A 19,421-nucleotide genomic window follows, 5' to 3' on the forward strand; every position below is an offset into this window, starting at 1 on the left:
AAACGAGAACTGCAAGTTATGCATTAGATTTACATGTGTTTAAGAAAAAGGCAGAGGCGGCAACCTTGTTAAATGCTTGTCTAGGACACAATTTTTCACAAGATCTTAAAAAAGTCATGCAGCACATATGGAGTAAAAACTGAATCACAAGAAAGTAGGAAAGAAAAGTAGTCTTTGAAATATTCTTAAATACATTGTTATTTAGCAGCACAGGAAACAACTTTCTAATTGATAAAACAGAGGAAGCATAGATATTGCATCTTTATTAGATTAGTTCTGCTCCATAACAATTAGATCTTTATAATCTATTCATAAAGAAACAAAAAAGATTAAAGCAGGAAATCTTTTACATTCCATAAGGCTTGGTGACTTGGGGTCCCTAACCGCAGGGGCTACATGTCAGTAGAACAACTGCCTCATTCCCCCTTCCCCCCCTCCTGCAGTTAGACATGCTTATGCTAATTATTGCAGTATTATTTTCAGTTATCTTCCAATGTCTTGGGAACCAGAAGCAAAGAGGCCCTAATAGTAGCCTACAAGATGCTAGTAGCCCTCAGTTTTCTAGTCAAAATGGTAGGTTTTCAGACCAAGGCAGAGTCATAAATGCCCCCTCTAGTCTCCTCTTATTAAGAAACTGCTACTTACTCTGTGATTCAGTCTTTTTAAGTCATGCTCTCAAAACTCTTGATCCTTATCACTGCTTTCCACATCATTCTTTTGTCCATTTTTCTCAAGCAAAACCCCAAACTAAATGCATCCAAGACCTTGTTAAGGCTGCATCAGCACTTCAAACACATCAAAATAGCTTTTTCCTGCAACATAGATTCAGCACTGACTCAAGTTCATTTTGTGATCCCCCTAACATATGACCCTCTTTTCTGCAATCCAGTCAGCTGCATAGCACATAGGCAGAAATAATTAAATACATGATTTCATGATGAAAAACAATTCAATAGAAACAAATTTAAGGCAGGCTACTTCTCCAAATTGCTAGGAGACATAAAGCCAGCTCCATGCATGACATCCCTGGCATGTGCATCACATGGTCTTCTTCTAAAATAAGATTTCGCATTCAGGGTAAACAGAAATGCTTCACCAAATTTTTAGATTATGCCACAGTATGTGTTAACAACAGTAAGCTTCCTTCCCTGTTCCGTCTGTAATATGTATGTATATAGTTTAATACATTAGAGACTACCTAACTGCAATCTCCACCTACTGTACAACCTCTCTGCAGACCAAACATGCAAAAATCACGGCTGCTCTACTGAAACAGCAAAGGAAGTCAGCTTTTCCGATTAATAATGACTATCTAATTCTTTCAGATACTTAAGCCCATTTAGTTGTACATCTTCAAGCCTACACAATACCACATAAGCAGTTTGACCATCAAGCAGCAATATCGAGTTATCCTTAGACATCTTTAAGAATTTACACTTTGCCTTATCACACTTAAGCCAATGGTACCTAGTTTTTCTAAGAGCTCAAAGTCAGTCAGCTTGTCCTAATGATGAAGCATGCTTGTGCACTACAACTGCTCTGCTAACATGCAACAGATCTACTGTGTATGTGAAGGTATACCCAATGCTTCAGTAAACACCTTTCTGTAAAAGTTTATTGCATTAGGTTTGCAGATTACACCAACCTGGGGGAACCAGTCAACATACTTGAGGACAGGGTTGCCATTCAGAGGGACCTGGAGAAGCTTGAGGAACAAGCTGACAGGAACTTTATGAAATTCAACAGGACAACAGTTCTGTACATGGGAAGGAAGAGCCCCTTGTGTTGCACAGGCTGGCACTGGCCATGGAGCGGCTCTGCTGAAAAAAACCCTGGGGGGTCTTGGTAGGCAGCAAGCTGAACACGTGCCCTGGCAACAAGAAGGGCCAACAGCATCCTCAGCTGTATTAATAGGAGCACAGCCAGCAGACAGAGCACCAGAGAGAGGCAACTATTCTTAACTTGGCACTCAGATCGCTTTCGAAACACTGGCTCTAGTGTCCCTGTCCTGCTTCCCCCAGTCCTTTTCAATGCAAGAAAGACATGGATAAACAAAAACTATTTCAGCGAAGGGCCACCAAGGTAGTCAGGGGCTGTAAGAAGAGGCTAACAACAGTCTCCAGCCTGAGAAGAGATGGTTTTGAAGGACTGTAACAGCAGCCTTCTTGTACCTTCTAGATAACTTCTCCACAGGTGTCAAGATGACAGAGCCAGGCTCTTCCATGATGTACAGTGAGTGGGAGAGCAAAAGACAACAGACATAAAGGACAAACAGGAGAGCTTCTGACTGGATAAAAGGTAAAAATCTAACTATCCAGAGCAGTTGTGCAGTTTCCATCCTTGGACATTTTCAATGCCCAGCTGGATAAAGCACTGTGAAACTTATCTTGAAGTCAGTCTTCCCTGCTTCAAGCAGGACTAAACAGTCTTGCTTGCAATTCGAGTTATCTGTAACTATGATTCCTCCCACATTTTTTCTCTCAGGCAATGCAGATGCATGAGGCCACCACCAAACCAAGCTAGAAGGAAATCCACACATAGCATAGCAAGGTGTGTTGCTTACCGAGGAACAGAAAGGTATTATTCACACACGTAGTAAGTCAAAAGGCAGCCATGAGCATGCAGGTTCTCCATAAAACATCAGCTTCAAAGCTGTTTTAATGTTAGGAAATAACCAGAAAAATTAAGATAAAAATGCAACATTACACATTAAAACAAAAATGCAATACAGTCAAAGGATACTAGATTACTAGAATAAACTGTACTTAAGATTATAAAACCAATCTAGCAGATGACTGAAATGGACAAACTGAACTTTGGTAAAATATCCGATACATCAGAATCCTACTGAACAGTAAAAAACAGACTAAGAATTGTAAACTATGTCAAAAATTCACTAAACATGAGAGTGAAACAGAAAGTATCAGAATGGAAGGGTATATTAATGAATTCCCAATGGACCAGTTTTAAAAAACAGTTCAATCGCCTATCAGCAAACAAAATCACAAGCACAATCAACTGCAAAGGCTGGGCAAAAGAACACACAATGAATTCTGTAGCCCCAAAGCTTGAAGAAAAAAAAAGCAGGGCAAGATGCAGTAGTACAAAGCATAACATGAAGTGAAAGACCATTTAACATCGCATACACTAAGGGAATAGTCAAGAATTTCTATATACTAGTAGCTCATAAGTCGGAAGAAGAGATTGTGCATACATTAACGTATCACAAGATGACTGAGTCACCAGCCTGATACATTCCAAGATCACATTTGCTTCTTATGCCTGTACCAACTGAAGTATTTTCAGACATGAAAGCGAAGCATTAGCGTCTCTGTAAAGGGTGCTGGTACATTTCACATGTGCTTCATCCGGAACAGTGTGTACGACAGAACTTGCAGAATTGTGTCTCCCCAGTTTGAAGCCTCTCTCATACTTTATCATACACCGGTTCAAGATAATTTCTTAGAAGTGAAGTACTGAATAAGGATGAAGTGAGGAAATAGTCTACCTTACTCTTACGTCTACTTTATTCTGAGACAGATTTTTAGAAAGGAAGATACTCACTTTTACACAGGATTTGACAAATGTACTATAACTTGGTCCTGCACATTTATCTTTCTAACGCACTGACACTACCTTCACTGTAGTACAGAGGGCTGTACATGGCTTACTGGATATACTGTGTATGGTTATCTTACCAATCAAGACTTTTAAAACTGATGAGAAAAAAAAAATGTAAATAAACCCGCAGGCCACATGAAACAATCAAGTTGAGCCTGAGAGAGAAAAACAACAAAAAAATCTTTTAATAGAAGGCAGCTAGAACAATTTGCTTGACAGACTAGTTAAGAGAATTCTCTGAACAAGGAGTTCTGAATGACTGCTTTTCTTTTCTTTAACTTCTGTACTTTATGAGACATACTGCAGGAAGTCAAGACTGCTTGTGCAGGGTATGTTCTCCCCTCCATGAAGTGACCACAGACAGAAGTGAGGTGAAAATGTCTATGAGGAGAGAAAGCATGAGACTCCAGGTATGCAAGCATATCCTCACAGAATCAAAGTGCTACCTGGAAGAAACCTCTCGAGTACATCTACTCCAGCCTCCAGTTTGAAGCAGGAATACTGTCAACATCAAATCAGGTCAGCTTAAAACTGTAACCTGTCCCTGTTTCTTGTGAAGTTTCTGTTGTTCAATTTGAACCTCTCAGGCTAAAACTTGTGGCTGCTGCCCCTTCTTTTACCATCTCTTACTACCAAGAAGAGTGTCCCCCTTTAGGTAGATGTAGGTCACAATTAGATTGCCTCTAAGCCACCTTGGTCTCCTCTTTGCAAGACTAAAGCCCAGCTCCCTCAATCCCTCCTCATAGGTCATATGTCCTATGCCCCTAAACATACTGGCTGGACCCTCCACAGTTTCTCAGCAACCTTCTTCAACAACGGTGCACCAAACCAAAGAGCACATTCAAAGTATGGCCTTACCAGTGCCACAGAAAAAAAGCCAAACCATGTCCCTCACTGCCAGCTGTGCTCCCCTTTACACAGCAAAGCAAACAGCATACTAAACTATGAGACATGCTGTTGGCTCATTTAAGTAAGAGGTTTGTATAGACGAGACTCAAATTAAACTGAACATTCAAGTCAATTCTGCAGTAGAGATAATCCTTAATCACACATTCCCTAAAGCCTTGAGTTGCATCTCAAAGCAAATAACAATGCATGCAACTTCAACAAGATAACACCTACAATATATTCCAATAAACAAGAAAGCTACATTCTGTTCTAGCTAATGTTTCTAGGTAAATCCAGGTCTTGAATATATACATACTAGCTCTTTCTAGAAATTATCGATAGATTATCTTTAGAAGTTACATTTCAAAGCCCACAAGGCCTTTTTTTTAAAAAAAAGGAATTTTACACTCTGAAATTATTGGTAGCGCCTTCACAAAAGCCAGATGCTTTCTCTAGAATTTCTGGTTCTCCTTGCGTTTTTATCCACCACCACAACCATTAAAAGACAAAATACCTTTCTGAAGTTATTTCACTGACTTGGCTGCAGATACAAACAATGTGAACTGGTTAAACAGGTTTACAGCCTCCTATGGCACTACTCATTCTCCCAGTGTCTCCTGTCTCTCTACTAAGAAATACTATGAACTGTTCTGCATTACCTAAAGAAGTACAGGCCCAGAACAGTGATTTAAGGTAGAGCATTTGAACAGACTTGCCTCCCTGAACTTGGAAACCTTACAGAGCAGCTGTTCAAGTGTTTAGAAAGACAAGCAAGAAAACAGTAAATGTAAACTTACTAATATTTCATGAATAAAATTGAGACACTTTACTGTAGAAGTAAAATTTAAAATAATTATGAATAAAAAAGGTTGAGTTTCTGTTTCAGAAATGTGGAAACAGGGTTTTAGGTATTTATGAAGAACTATTCTTTTAAGAAGTAATGCATAGTCATAACTTGAACCATGCAAAGGAAATGAACACTGAAAAGATCCTTCTGAAAGTACTAAGTGGGAAAAAAAAAAGCTAGAGTAATAGGTAGGCCTGGCTCCACAACACTGCATACAGAGACTGAACACTTGGAGTAGTTAGAATTTGCCATTAAGGTTTAAGTTAATGTCAGGGGACCCATCTCTAAGTAAAAGAGGTTGGATTTCAACTGAAGTATTGTTACAGCTTCCACAGCACACATTACCAGGCCACAAGTAGTTTGTGAAAGCCAGCAAAATGCTTGCCAGAAGAATTCTATGGTCACAAGAATTTGTTCCTGCCTGTAACTGACAGAAACCCCATAAAGGAGAAGACAGCATGGGAGGACCAAGATCTAATTGCCTCGCACAGCACGATTTGCCTAGGTGAGGAAAGAACTAAAGTATGGCTCTGTCAAAAACGCACATCAAATTCTATACATTCAGAAACCCACCCTGCTTTCCAGAACTGCAGTCACTTTTCATTAACACAAATTTTAAGTATTACTTTATGAAATTATCTGAGCACATACATTTCCTGCTCAAAGCTAGGGAAAAACCAAAACATTATAACGCCGTCTAAATCAATTCTTTGTCCCAGAGCAAGAGGGGGAAAATAGTCAGAGAGCTTTTCACTCCAAGAAATCACATGTATCACAGGAGATGCTTTAGACTAACAGCTGAACGTATGGCCTTGCTGATTAAAAGACCAGAAGATGCTGAAGAGTTTTACTGCCGTTTTGCTTCAGCAAAAGAGCGTAAATAATCTTTGTCACCAAGCCTTTAACTGTGTGTAGAGGCATTATTCAAGGTACTTAATTTCACTGCTTAAAACCAAGTTACTGTCTCTCTCTCCCTGTACGTCTTGGGGGGGGGGGGGGGGGGGGACGGGACACACGACACAACAGACACAGAATAAAGAAAGAGTGGCACTGTAAATATAGCTGCTTACCTAGTATCCTTCCTGTGTAAGAAGTGTGATGATCCAAGGCACACAAGGAGCCATCTTCTGCATGACAGACCACAGGGGCATTCCTATTGCTTTGCCTACTATAGTAAGTAACAGATCTTGTTTCTCTTGATAAAAAACAACTATTTAACTCTTCTAAAATAACTTAAAGTAACAAAGAAACTTAATGGTCTTTAGTATTAACTTTCAGTAGACACCTGACTTCAATCTTACCTACAGACTATGACAAGCACTCAATCATCCACTTAGCACAGAGCTTCTTGAAACAGGAAGAAAAAAAAGTTTACTATTCATTGTATACTGCTCTTCAGATTTTTATAAAGCATTTTCACAAACTTAACTTCATATGTATTTTTCCTTCCAAGCAGTACTTAGACGATGCTACTTTTACTACTTATGTCATAGTTTGTTTTTAATCTCCAATCAATAGCACTACCTCCTTGGAATCCTTACTGCCCAGTCCTCTTCTGCATGCACAGTCCACGTACACTGTCCACCCCTCCAGTTCTCATGGTACTTCTTGACAATTTGAGTGCTCACTTCAGATGAGTAAGTTACGATATCCATACTTACAGCCCAAAAACACTATCGAGAAAGGGGGTGACAAAAGCAGCACTCTTACTCCCAGGCCCAGGACAAAGAGTCACTTACTGTCTCCTGACTGACCTGTCTGACCACAGAAGGCAGACATACTCCTTCTGCCCTTACTACCACCAAAACTACTTCCTAAGTACTGCTGTCTGCATTTCAGGAGCACATGAAAGGCAGAAACCACCTTGTACACAAAGGAGATCTCAAACCAAGGAGCTTCTGCTCCAGTCGCTTTCCCTCACCCTCGTCAATAGAAGTACTGCGAAAGCCTGTGTGAGTGTGTATGTGTGTAATAAAAATAACTGTAGTAGTACTGCCACTGAAATCAGGAAGACGTGCAGCAGGAGCAAAGTTGGGTTTGTTGTTACCAGACCCGTCCCCTGGTGCAACCCCTTCGGGGCGCAGCCTCCGCTGAGGGCCGGCGCCCCGGCTGGGCGGCGGGCCAGGCCGTGCCCCTGTGCCGGCGCTCCCATGCCCCCCCTCCGCCGTCCCCACTGTCGCCTCCTCCCTCAGCTAACGCTCAGAGCCGCCCCGGCACGACCCCAGGAGCAGGGCAGAGCAGCCCTGCAAGTCTCCCTGCCACGGCTCGGCAAGGCTGCGAGCCAGGGGCACGGCGGGGCCGGCGGGCCGCTCCCCGCTGGGCCAGGGACCCTCTCCCGTCCTGCTCCCGCACGCCCTCGCTTCCCCCGGAGCTCGCTCCCCTCCGGGAGGCTCCGAGGAGGCGAGAAACTCACCCCGGCGCCCAGAGAGGCCCCTGACCGGGCGCTGCCCCGCCGCCCCCCGCACCCCCCGGCCCCTTGCCCGCTGGTACCTGGCGCCGGCTCGGCGGGGCCCGGCGCCCCGCGGCTCCGGCCGTCCTGGAAGCGGACCTGGCGGAGGCCGCCGGGCACGGCCCCCCAGAGGCGGCTGGCGGTGCCGCGCAGGAGGCGGCCGCCCTTGCCGGTGAAGGCGGTGAGGTAGTCCATGGCGACGGGACGGAGCGGGGGGCTCCTAGGCGCCGGGGGGGCCCATGGCCGGGCCGGACACGCAGCTCGGCGCGGCCGCCGGCCCCGCTCCACAACTTGTGCAAACTTTGGGGCTCGGCCCCGCCTCCATTTAAAGGGGCCGCGGCGCCGCCGCCGGCGCTGGGCGCGGAGGGGCGCGACCCGGGGCCCGCGCGGGTAGTGAGCCGTGAGCGCCGCAGCCGCGGCGCCGTGGGGGTCTGCAGCCGCCGTGCCCCCGCCACGGCGTGCCCGGGGCCGGAGCAGGACCCCGGGGCCGCAGCAGGACCCCGGGGCCGCGGCCGCCCTCCGGCGGAGGGGCAGCGTCCCCTCGGCGGGTCGCTCCGCCGCCGCTGCCTCGCCGCCCAGCATCCTTGAGAGGCGCCTTGGTTGTCTACAGGAGCGCGGAGAGGGGAGGCGGGCCTCCCAAACGACCCTCTCTTTGCTGCATGGAGATGGCCCCTCTGCTGCCGGAGGAGGCTTGGAGGAGTGTAGGTCCGAGGGCGGCTTCATGACGGCCATGACGAGGAACGGTGGGCACCTGGGTCTCCTTACTGCCTGCCTGGCCCGGACACTTGGGACGTGGCTTCCTCGTAGTCTCAGGCAAGCTCACGGCCACCTGTACATCTTTATGAACTTACCCGCAGTCTGCGGCTTTAGTTATGTTTTGCAAAAGCTCACTGCTTTACCATGATGTGCTGTGAAGCTATTAACTTTTAGCTTTCATGTCTCACCTTCCCTTTACTAAGAAGCATGAAAATCAAGAATCAAGGCAATCTCTTACTTTTAAATCTTCTCACAGCCGTGGATATTATGATGTTTTACCACTGTAACTGCAAAACAAGACCAGCTGTGACACCATGTGGTTTTGCTGTTCTGCTTTCGCTCCCTCACGCTCTCAGACTTTGCTGCCATCTGGGACACCACCGTCCTTGCTGGGCTAGCCAGCCATGTCCCACTGTCCTCCTTTGAGTGTCTGCCAAAGTTGATACCTGACTCAGCCTTTGAACTCGCCACGTCACTTCAGTCTTCCAGCAGAACTTACTAGGTATACAGATCTTTGATTTGTGGTGTTCATTTGTACCTTCGCATTCTTTGTCCTCACAATTGCTGGAACGTTCAAGGTTTGAAGAAATAAAACCAGTTAGAACATGATCCAACATTTTAACAGAGAAAGAAATATCTAAGGCATTGAATCTCACAATTAAGATCTAACTTACAATGTGCATTCTGCACATATTGAGGCTGGAAGAACAGCCATATCATTATATTACTACCTGTGCCATAGGCCTTAAGAACGCAGAACTGTAAGATAATGTGCTTATATTCTAATCAGAATGTGATACAATTATATGCTGCATCTAGCTGCAAATGAAAGCATTGTTTGACAAAAAATGCCCTTGTTGCGCCAAATCTATTGTGTACATGCAGAACAGAGGAACAAAGTGCTGAGCTATCTCAACTCCTATTCACTTGTAGCAGCTGCTCAATTAAATCAGAGTTTAACGTCAGCATTTTGGAGTGCTGATTTCTGAGGGTTACTTGATGTAAACAGTACACTCAAATCAACCTTTCTACTACTTAAATCAGTTCCTTCTCAGGAGATAATGATCTTCAAGACTTCTTTCAAATAAAACCTTTTCACTGAAACAGAACAAGAAATTTCCAGCAGAATTAGCTTTCCCTCCCTTCCCCCAAAACCTGCCAGTTGAAATGGATGTGTAATCTGTCTGTTCCAGGACTAATGAATAAATCAGGAACTGCAGAGTCACTGCATGGTCTAAGTACCACTTAGTATATAAACTATTCTGCCTACTAGATCTGTCTTGCCCTAAACACTGTAAGTAGTTTTCATTTCATTACAGTGTTTCTGCTGTGAAGAAGCTATGGTTGGTCTTTTGCCCTGTTGATTCTATTTTAGGCAAAATTTACCTACGTCTTTGCATCAGGCATGAGCTTACAACTGTGGTGCTCAGCACTTCTGAAACTTGAGCTGGCTTGTCCACCAGTATTCTAGCCACATACACACCTGTTATTGTAATGATTGCATGTATTTCCTCTGTGGTTTGAAATATTCTTTTTTTTTTTAATCTTACAAGGCCATATTATGCAGAGTTTATCATCATATTGCAGTGATAGAGGCTACAGATTTAGATTCACCAAACATTTTGATAAAGTATTCAAGGTAAATGTTTTGATAACTATGAATCTGTTACATTTTAGTTGCTTTCATCTGCTTTGTTCACAGTCTAACTGAAGTATAAAATGACCACCTATTACTGCAATGCAATTTTCATAGTATTGAAAATCGTTGCCCATACTCAGAAGCATCCATTTAGCAATGTTTTTACTTAGGAAGAACAAATTCTTCAATTGAACTGTCTTAACTATAAAAACAAGATTTAGATATCTGTGCTCATAAAAGTTAACAGTACTCTTTAAGACGTGACACTCATTGACTACTGATAAAATTTCAAGGCATAAAGGTAATACGATTATTATTATTACATTATTATTACATTGTGAAGAATATAGTGAGCTCTACTGCTTCAGTAGGCATCTTCAACACAAACATCCAGTAGTACTATTATGAGCTCTAAGATGCTGTTTCTACTTAGTTGTGCCACAGCTATGACAGCAAGATTTTTGACAAAGATCTCTGGTCTGAAAACTGACCAGTTTATAAAGTCTAATATGCTGGGATTTAAGATTATAGCCCACATTTCCATCTGAAAAGCTTTGCAGCATTCTGCAACTTTTTAGTTGGTAGAAGCAACGTAAACACTACATATATAAGCAATCTGTGTCCCTTTTGCCATAAAACTAAACCAAATATTTATAATAATTTTTTACACTTATATTGATCTTGAACACCTTTACAGAAACTTGATCGTACTGCCTTTAGGTCCTCAATTTCTAGAAACAACCAGGATTTTGTTGAGGGGGGCTAATAGGTTTGTATTTGATCTCTGAATGTGCAACGCAACAAGGATCTCTCCTGGGTTTATTTTCTGGCCTGTGGTATCAGTGCAGAAAGCGTATCTTTGTAACTCAGTCACTTAAAACTAGCCCTCCAAAAGAAGGAGCTGGTCCTACCTGCTCTTAATTGCTTGTGCCTGTTCCTGTTACCAGTGGGAGCACGCACAAGCATTCATCTGGCAGGTGAATGAACTGTGCAGTAAAGTTTATCCATTTAAAAGTATCTTTTAGTGTAGTCAAAACTAACTAAACATATTTATTTTTTTGTGGGGTTAATATTATCCCCAGTTAGATCTCCAGATCTGGTTGAGTCATGTGTAAACACCTGTGGAAGCACAAATTGCAAAGCAACAGAAGAGTAGAAGTGTCTGGAAAAGAGGAAAGGGAGGGAGGAAGTTGCAGGCCAGCCTCTTTGTCTTCAGTGCCTGTATGTTAGCTCAAAGGGATGGTGAAACTGTGGCACAAGTGGAGATGCCTTCATATCGGTGTTACACACAAAAACACCTTCAGTAGCTACAGAAATGTCTGACAGAGTACGTCTGCATTTATGATGCAACACTTAATAACACATTATGCTAATCTGTTGCTGTAAATAAAGGCACAACCTGGTCTTGTAGCTAGATCCCAAAGTCACAAACCAGAGCAGGCAGAACTGCTTGACTGCATCCTAAAAGAACTGGTGGTGTAGGGAAGAGAGAACAGGGATCAGTTTTGGTCAAATAGAAAAGAACACTGTGAGGAAAGAATATTTCCAAGGTCTGAACATGGAATTATATATAAAAGTATCACAAAGGAGAAAAAAAGATAAAAATACAGCAAGTGTTAGTGACCTGTCATTTCTTTGGGGACAGATTTGTCACTTGTGAAAATAAGTGCAAATTGCAGCAGCTAATTCAGGCAAAACACCAGCAGATGCTATGCAAGCTTCCTTAGGTCTTGGCCAGTTCACATGTCTGGTGTACAGGATATGGGCCTCTTGCAATTCATCTTGCCAAATTTCCAGTGCTACCAAGCTGCAGGCAAAAGTACACTAGGCACTAACACAAAATCCCTATTTTATTTTGTGAGAAATGAGGTTTCCACATGATTTCCGCAGTGAACATCTTGATATCAGTCAGTCAGTATTTATTTGTATATAAGCAACCTATATGCAAGTATGTCATTTTGACAGTTTGAACTAAATGCCTCATTTAAGCTTCCTTACTCACTCTGGAGGCACTGACTCTCATGTGATGCTATGAGGATGCTGTATGCCTTTGTGAAGGCATCTAAATCGCCCTGTCTGGTCAAGACCCTACCATTTACGTGGTTGCAAAACATACAATGAGGGGCTAAAATAGGGATTTGAATTAGAACATGCATAAAAGCCTAACTTCTCTGTTAATTGTAATGTAAAATAATTCAGGAATTGTTTTTTTTTCCTAGTGAAAAAGCTAAACTCTTAAGGCACAGAAAAACAGACTGCAGTCTGTTTCCAATGCTGTTTTGGTAAAAATTAAATACAATGCAGAATGCACATACAGTCCCTGAAGCGGGTACTAGAACTGAGGCATGAAGAACTCCCACATTCTCATTCACATTTCCCTATGAACCCACTAATTTGAATGATGAAGTATGGAAGTACATAGTTCTAGAAGTAAAAACGGTTACAAAAATCTATTTTTGTGATTAAGAAGGTCCAAGTAGTTCCAAAGGGCAATTCAATGTCACTATAAATTTGGGAGAAGTTAAAAAGTGATAACCAGTAAGTGACACTAAGTAAATGGGTATGTTTAAAACAGATTCTTTACAGAGAACTGTGGGTTAGGTGTGTCTGTCCATACAGGTTTCACAATACCACATCCTCTTTTCAGATTAGACACTTGGCAAGAAAGAAGCTGTCATCTGCATGCTAGCCTCAGAAATGGTAAACTGGAATTTCAGACTTCGGCAGGTAGGGATATAATTCTGTTTTTACTAACCAGCTCCCTAGAATGAAATGGGGACCAGCCTGCACCTTGAACATTGATGCTGTTCACTGTTCAGCAGAAAATGTCACATTGAAGGAGCAAGACAGAATAAACATGGGCAACAAGGGAATGTGGAAAGGGTTCTGGACTGTATCTGATTATTCCTGAGATAATTCTGTTTGTATCTGATTATTCTTGAGATAACACTGAAAAAGACAGGAGGCCATTACAGCATCTCTTTTAGGGGAGTTGCTTTCTCGGTAGAAAACTGAAACAAATTCCTACTTTATTAGTATTTCAAATCTGGCTCAATAAATCTTTCATCTCCTTTTGCAGAAGCTGTATAAAATGAAGGTACCACAACTAGACATTAGGCTTCTCCACGCTGAGAACATTTGGACCTTGGGCACCTCAGCCTCCCCCTATAATGCATTTGAACATCAAAACATGCAGTCCTAAGCACTGCTCATTAGGTTTAATTTAAGTACCATAACATCCACTGTGTTTAGTTTTTGTCTTACCAAATCTGAAAAGTTTCAAGAGGACAAGTCATTCCTGTCAGATGCCGCTGCAACATCTGATCTGTTTGTGCTTTGTCTGTTCTGATATAGGTTGTAGTTACATAAATGTTACATTTCTGTTTGTTAGGTTGGTATCTAACCTAATCCAAGTCAGACTATTTATATTTAGGACAGCCCAATAAGTCCTTTTCACCTTTGAGGAGAAAGCAATTTTTGCTTTTCTAGCCAGATTTCAAAAATCTTCATACTGTAATTTAAATTAGATAGTAAAGATAGAAACACCATACAAATAAAAAGTACAATAAAATCTAGGACGTTACTGAAACAGAAGAGAAATGTTAATTGATTCACAAATGTCCTGTACTGGCATACATAGCATAGTTTTACAAAAATGCATACTAAGCATATGAAACTCAACAGTAGTGAATGTAAAGTGAGTGTATTTTACTCCATAAAGTACACTTAACCTCATCCTGCAAAATAATTTGACCAGATTGCAAAAGCATGCCACAGTTTTTTGACACTTTTGGAAGGACCAAATTTCAGCTGCATACAGTCTGAATTTTCAGAGATGCAGGTAAAAACAATCTTTGTTGCCTGTAGTTACCCATCTTCTCTGAAAAATTCTATCACATAGTCACTGTCCAACTCCCATTTATGCTAGAAGTTTGTTTCAAAAAGGAGTGACAGAATTAGCATTACAAAAATGTATATTCTAAAACTAAATCTGTATTTTTCTTATTTTCCCAAAATACAATATTTATGCTTAGATGTCAGAATGATCCATTCTACAATAGCGTATCCTGTCAACATTTGTTAGAATATCCAAGATATCAACACGGAAGTTTTCAAATATGGCCTTGAGAACAAATGCATATCATACCAGGACTTCTCCATGTTTACAGCAGAACTTTAGTTCAGCTGCAACTACACAGCTCTATATATAGGCAACCTTATCAAATAAACATGAAATGACCTCCAGGTCTTCAGTTCATACTTATTTGGTCAATAGTGGCTTATTATAAACAGAACATTCTGTTCTGTTCAGGGAATTTTATGAAAATTAATTTGGACCCTGAGGGGTATGTATGCATGTGCATGCATATACAGACACCCGTGCAGTTTCAGGATGCTCACTAGGTATAACACTAGCTGAACAAAGTTAATTTTCAGTAGACACAGATGTCCCTGTGTCTTCATGTCATCATCTCATTGACATTTTGTTCTTTCATCATGTGTTTTGAAACTGAATGTGGAAAACAGTATAATTGATGACTGTAGTATTTACTAGCTAATCCCATCCTCCACAGAGCCATAAATTATGCAAATAATAAATAATTGCTTACAAAAGGTGATCAGAAAATTGATTATTCATCAGGTATTTGAATCTTAGGCAAACAATCTTGACTTAATATTTTATTTTTCCTTTTTGCAGTATAACTGTAACTGTTCCTTCCCTAACACTCATTAATGCTTATCATGTTGTTAATGTCCTGAATCCTTACGGAAGTAAGGAGGTTGCTGATACTTGCTTAGAAACAACAGAACCAGATTCCAATACACAACAGACCTTTTCACATTGCCAGATTGGTTCATAATAGAATAGAATGTCCCTCTGGTAGCATAGAGTTGTTAAAGTTCAGTTCTGTTGTACACCATTTCTGAAGACTACGCAGTCATAACACAACTGAGATTTCAAATCAAAGCATTGATTCAGATCATTAACACAAAAATGTCTGCTTTGTGATCAGTATCTTGCCACCTCATGACCAGCTGTATTCCTCATATTTATAGCAAGATCCACATTCTTTAGAAAGCCATAGTCCTGTCCTGGGGGGAAAAGCTCACATTAATAATCACTGAAGTGACTCTATGTAATGAACAGGTTCCATCTGTTTGAAGACATAATCGACTGCTTGTCACATGCTCCCATTATATTCAGTTGGCACCAGATCAGTTTCCAACTCAGAAAACATCATGGCTTTTAGTTATAGGTTATGAGTTTTAGTTGCAACCTTTAGACATTTAGATATCTAAGATACAGGGATCCTTTTCATGGATCTGAACAAAATGATTCTTCTCAGACACCCGGAAAAAGCAGACTTAAGGACAGCTGATGAGCAGCCACATAATGCCAGTTCTAAGTAAGAATGCAATCTGAAGTAGTTATATTTTTTAGATAAATGGGTCAAAAATATAATGAGAATTTATCAGGAGCCAGAATAAGGCTAATGGTGACAGTTGATCCTTCTGGTTGCAATTTTATTCTTGTAATAAGAATTACTGATTTTCTATTTCATTTGGTCCTGCTTAGGCAGTACGTTACAGGATTAACGATTAGTAAAAAAAGAGTGAATTCTGTTCTGTTCTTTGCTACCTGTTTTTATGGTTATTTTCCTTAAGTAAAGTAAGTGTATGAAAGCCTTTTGTACATACCTTTTCCCAAGACATCTAAATCTGTGCAGGACATTCCTGAAATTTTCTTTTGAATGAAAACCAGGAAGGAGTATGTTGATCTTATTAAGAGGAAGTTCTGCTTTTCCTTTCTTGTTAAATCTTGCTTCTTAAGGAACATCTGGTCTCTCTCTCCTTCCCTCCCCCACTGGCACCACATCACAAGCATATGCCTGATTCATTTGCTCCCATAATATCATGTAGAAAACCTGTGGATGGTTACTCACTCTGTCCTTTTGGGGATAATTACTACAATTTATCCTCAAAAATCAAATACATTGCTTCTAGCTAGCTAAATCACTTGAAGGCTGTCCATTATTGTATTATCTCTGAATTAAGAAACTGTATCATATACACATTAGTTTTCTCCCTAAGATTTATTGGCTTAACTCTCGCCTCTCTCTCTCATTTTAGTATCTTGTCTTTGATTACTGTCACAGTTTTTCTCAGAAATGATTTGCAGTATGTTGTCTCTCTTGCATTCAGCTGTGTTTAGCTGCAGTGCTGTATGCACCATTGAGAACCTATCCACATACACAGCTTTACAGATCTTATTTGCCTCTGATTAATTTCTTTCTATTTGTTTAGATGGGCTCTTCTGTAGGCTTCATTTAGAATGCCTAATGGCATATCTCACTGTCTTCCTGGATTTCATCTGAGGATGAAATATTGTATACATAATCCCAAAGAAACGCAACTGTTTTGATAGGTAATTAATGGTTATCTGTCAAGGTTTTTAGCTCCAGTGCCTCCAGATCAAGACTCGAAATTGGTGATTTGGCTGACAGTGGTCAAGTGTGAAGCACTAGTGACATGCTTCTCATCAAGGAAACAGGTTACTGTGTTTTGCAGAAGTCAAAACCTCATTTCTCCCAACTATAGGTCCTAATGTTAATGAATTATACTAGCTTCAGGTTGGAAATATATAGAATGTACTGGTTTAGCCATAGACCTTAGTAAGGTCAACAAACCTCAGTGAATGGAAAGTGACGCTGAGAATAGAAGGGATAAAAAACTATTGTCTGGCCTTGATCTGTTTTCTAATTAAATGTGAAAGGAAAAATTCAGATACTTGAATAATGATAGAACTTGCCTCTCAGGTTCCTGCTAATCTGATGTTGGGTGTCTGCTGGATATGGCTCATAGCTCAAGGTTACTGAAGAAAGGTGTGCTTTATGTAGCACAGTACCCTCACTGTAGTGGAGTGCAACTGTCATATTTTTGTGCCGGAAGTCTGAATGATTAGTCCAGCCAATCAGCTGGGCTGGGTGCATGATGCCCTGCAGAAATAAGGTAGTGGTGTTGAGTGCCAAGATGTTGATGCTGTTTGAGGAAACCAGGACCATATAAGTAAGTGTCACTCTGCATAAAATGCAAGTGTTTAATTTTTATTAGTAACCCACCATAATACTGGTTGATTATAAAGACTCAGTTCCTCTTAAATATAGAGTATTAAATATGCTGTTGTGGTGTTTCTCATCTGTCTCTTCAAGCACCAAAATTGCAGCTGTTAATTTTGAAGTTCAGTAGTGCTGACAGATTCTTAATTGCTGTAATTAAATATCATCTTTATTAGGAGCCTGAAAGCAATTCTGAAAAAAAAACCTTTAATATTATAGACTTCTTTTAGGTCCCTGTAAGTTTCCCTTTTTTGCACAGAAAGCTTTGACGGACACTGTGGTAGTGAAGAACCTCTAGTGTTGCTCAAGACTTCATGAAGAAATGAAATTGTAATAATAGAATTAGAAGATAACTGGATAAGTAAAATAGCAAAGTATCAACAAAATTTTTAAGTCTTGGCTTGTAAATCTATAGGTTTTCTTTGAAGGAGTCAATAAGCATGTGGATAAGAAAAATCAGTTGATATCAGTGTACTTGTATTTTCAGAAAGCCTTTTACAAAGTCCCTCACCAAGGAAATTAAGCTATTGTAGGATGAAAGGGCTCATCATTTAGATCCTTTAAAGTACAGTAAGCAAGAGGTCAGATTTCACAACAGAAGAAGAACAATTATCAGTGCATCCCAACAGAGATCCATGGTTTTCAACTTACTGGATTATTAGGCTAAGAGGAGAGAACAAGGTGATGGAGTTTGCTGATGATACAAAATTATGTTGGAATGTCAAATCTACTGAAAAAGGTTAAAAAAAAAATTCATAATATAGATCATTAACAAAGTGGTTGGTGAAACTCACTGTCGATAAATGCAGAGTAAAGACAAGTTTTCCTCCAAGTGCATAACTATGTTTATACATACACATAATGATGAGTTTTAAATGAGCTATTATCATCCAGTAAAGAGATACATGAAAATGTCAGTCAACAGACATCTGAAAGGCAAAATAAATATGAGTTATTAGAAAAATATAGTTACACTGCTCTTTAAATTCTTCTCATGAATATAGATTACACTGCTGGTCACCCTGTCTCAAAAAAAGATGCAATGTACCCAGAAAATGTACTGAGAAGAGCAACAGACGTGTCAAGCTGCTTCTCTCTAGGAAAGCAGAGAAAAAAATACGATGTACGTAAGTAGAAAATAAATCAGAGAAAAACTATTCACTGTTTTTCATGATAAGAGAACTAGGGGCACCTAATGAAATTACTAAGATTTAAAGAAAAGGAAACATTTTGTTACACAACATAACTGAACCACAGAAGTCATTACCACAGGATGTTGCATATGCCAAAACTATTAATGGTTCAGAAAGTAATTAGAAAAATTCATAGAAAGTCCATCAAGAGCCATTAAGCACAAGAATGCAGCTACAAATTCTGGTTTCTGGAAGTCCCTGTGCCACAGACTGCCTAAAGCTCAGAGGAAATACCAGCAAGGCGTCTTTCCATACTTGTCCTCTTCTGTATTCTTTCCCTAATTACCACCTGCTGCTGGCCACTGTGGGAAACAGGACACTTAAGCTGGACGTGAGCAAAATATTACCTTTACCTTGTCCTGCCCAGCCATTCTGATGTTAGGACTTGCCATGACACTGCCCCAGCTCCTTGCTCGGGAACCAGAAGTCCTCCACAAGTTCTTTCCTTGGGTTATTTGTAGTGTGAAGGGGGTGATGTCTACAGACTGAGGAAGCTCAGAACAGGTCTGGGGGCTCAGAGAGATACAAGACACCTCAGTTGCTACGGATCTTGAAGCACAAAGGAAGAAAAGCTATTACTTTGCCTTCATTTTTCTCCCTGTTTTAATCTCCTGAAGTGAACAGAAGTTGGTATGGCTTCTCCATCTCAGTTGCCTTATCCAGAAAATTGGAAATCTCACCAACTGCCAGCATTGATAACTTCATTTAAAGAGGAGTCATAAACATGAAGTGTATGGAGTAGCAAAGTCAGGAACCTGTATGGAAAAGAGTCCGAATGGACTGTCAGGAACTTTTCAAATGTCTAAGCATTAAGGACACTGAAGATGTGCTCTACAAAGAAAAACAAATGTAGAAAAAAGAAAGAACTGAAGGACAACCACTGGATTTTGCCAAACATTCTGGGTATATT

The 19,421-nt window shown here is 40.8% G+C and overlaps 1 protein-coding gene across 10 annotated transcripts in view; it reads right to left on the reverse strand.

The window, feature by feature from the left end:
- Positions 1-19,421, reverse strand: part of OXR1 (oxidation resistance 1) — a 297,931-nt gene that overhangs the window by 74,836 nt on the left and 203,674 nt on the right. For 2 of the 10 annotated variants that reach the window (XM_074810729.1, XM_074811038.1), the window contains exon 1: positions 7,847-8,015. The exons of 7 other annotated variants lie outside the window; for them this stretch is intronic. In XM_074810729.1, coding sequence (XP_074666830.1) covers positions 7,847-8,000 — 154 coding nt within the window. In that variant the 5' untranslated portion in view covers positions 8,001-8,015. Of the gene's footprint in view, positions 1-7,846; positions 8,083-19,421 lie in introns of those variants that run through there. One more of the 10 variants, XM_074811103.1, reaches the window with a different exon arrangement.

This window comes from Strix aluco, chromosome 1 (genome assembly GCF_031877795.1).
Source record: "Strix aluco isolate bStrAlu1 chromosome 1, bStrAlu1.hap1, whole genome shotgun sequence".
Classification (NCBI taxonomy): domain Eukaryota; kingdom Metazoa; phylum Chordata; class Aves; order Strigiformes; family Strigidae; genus Strix; species Strix aluco.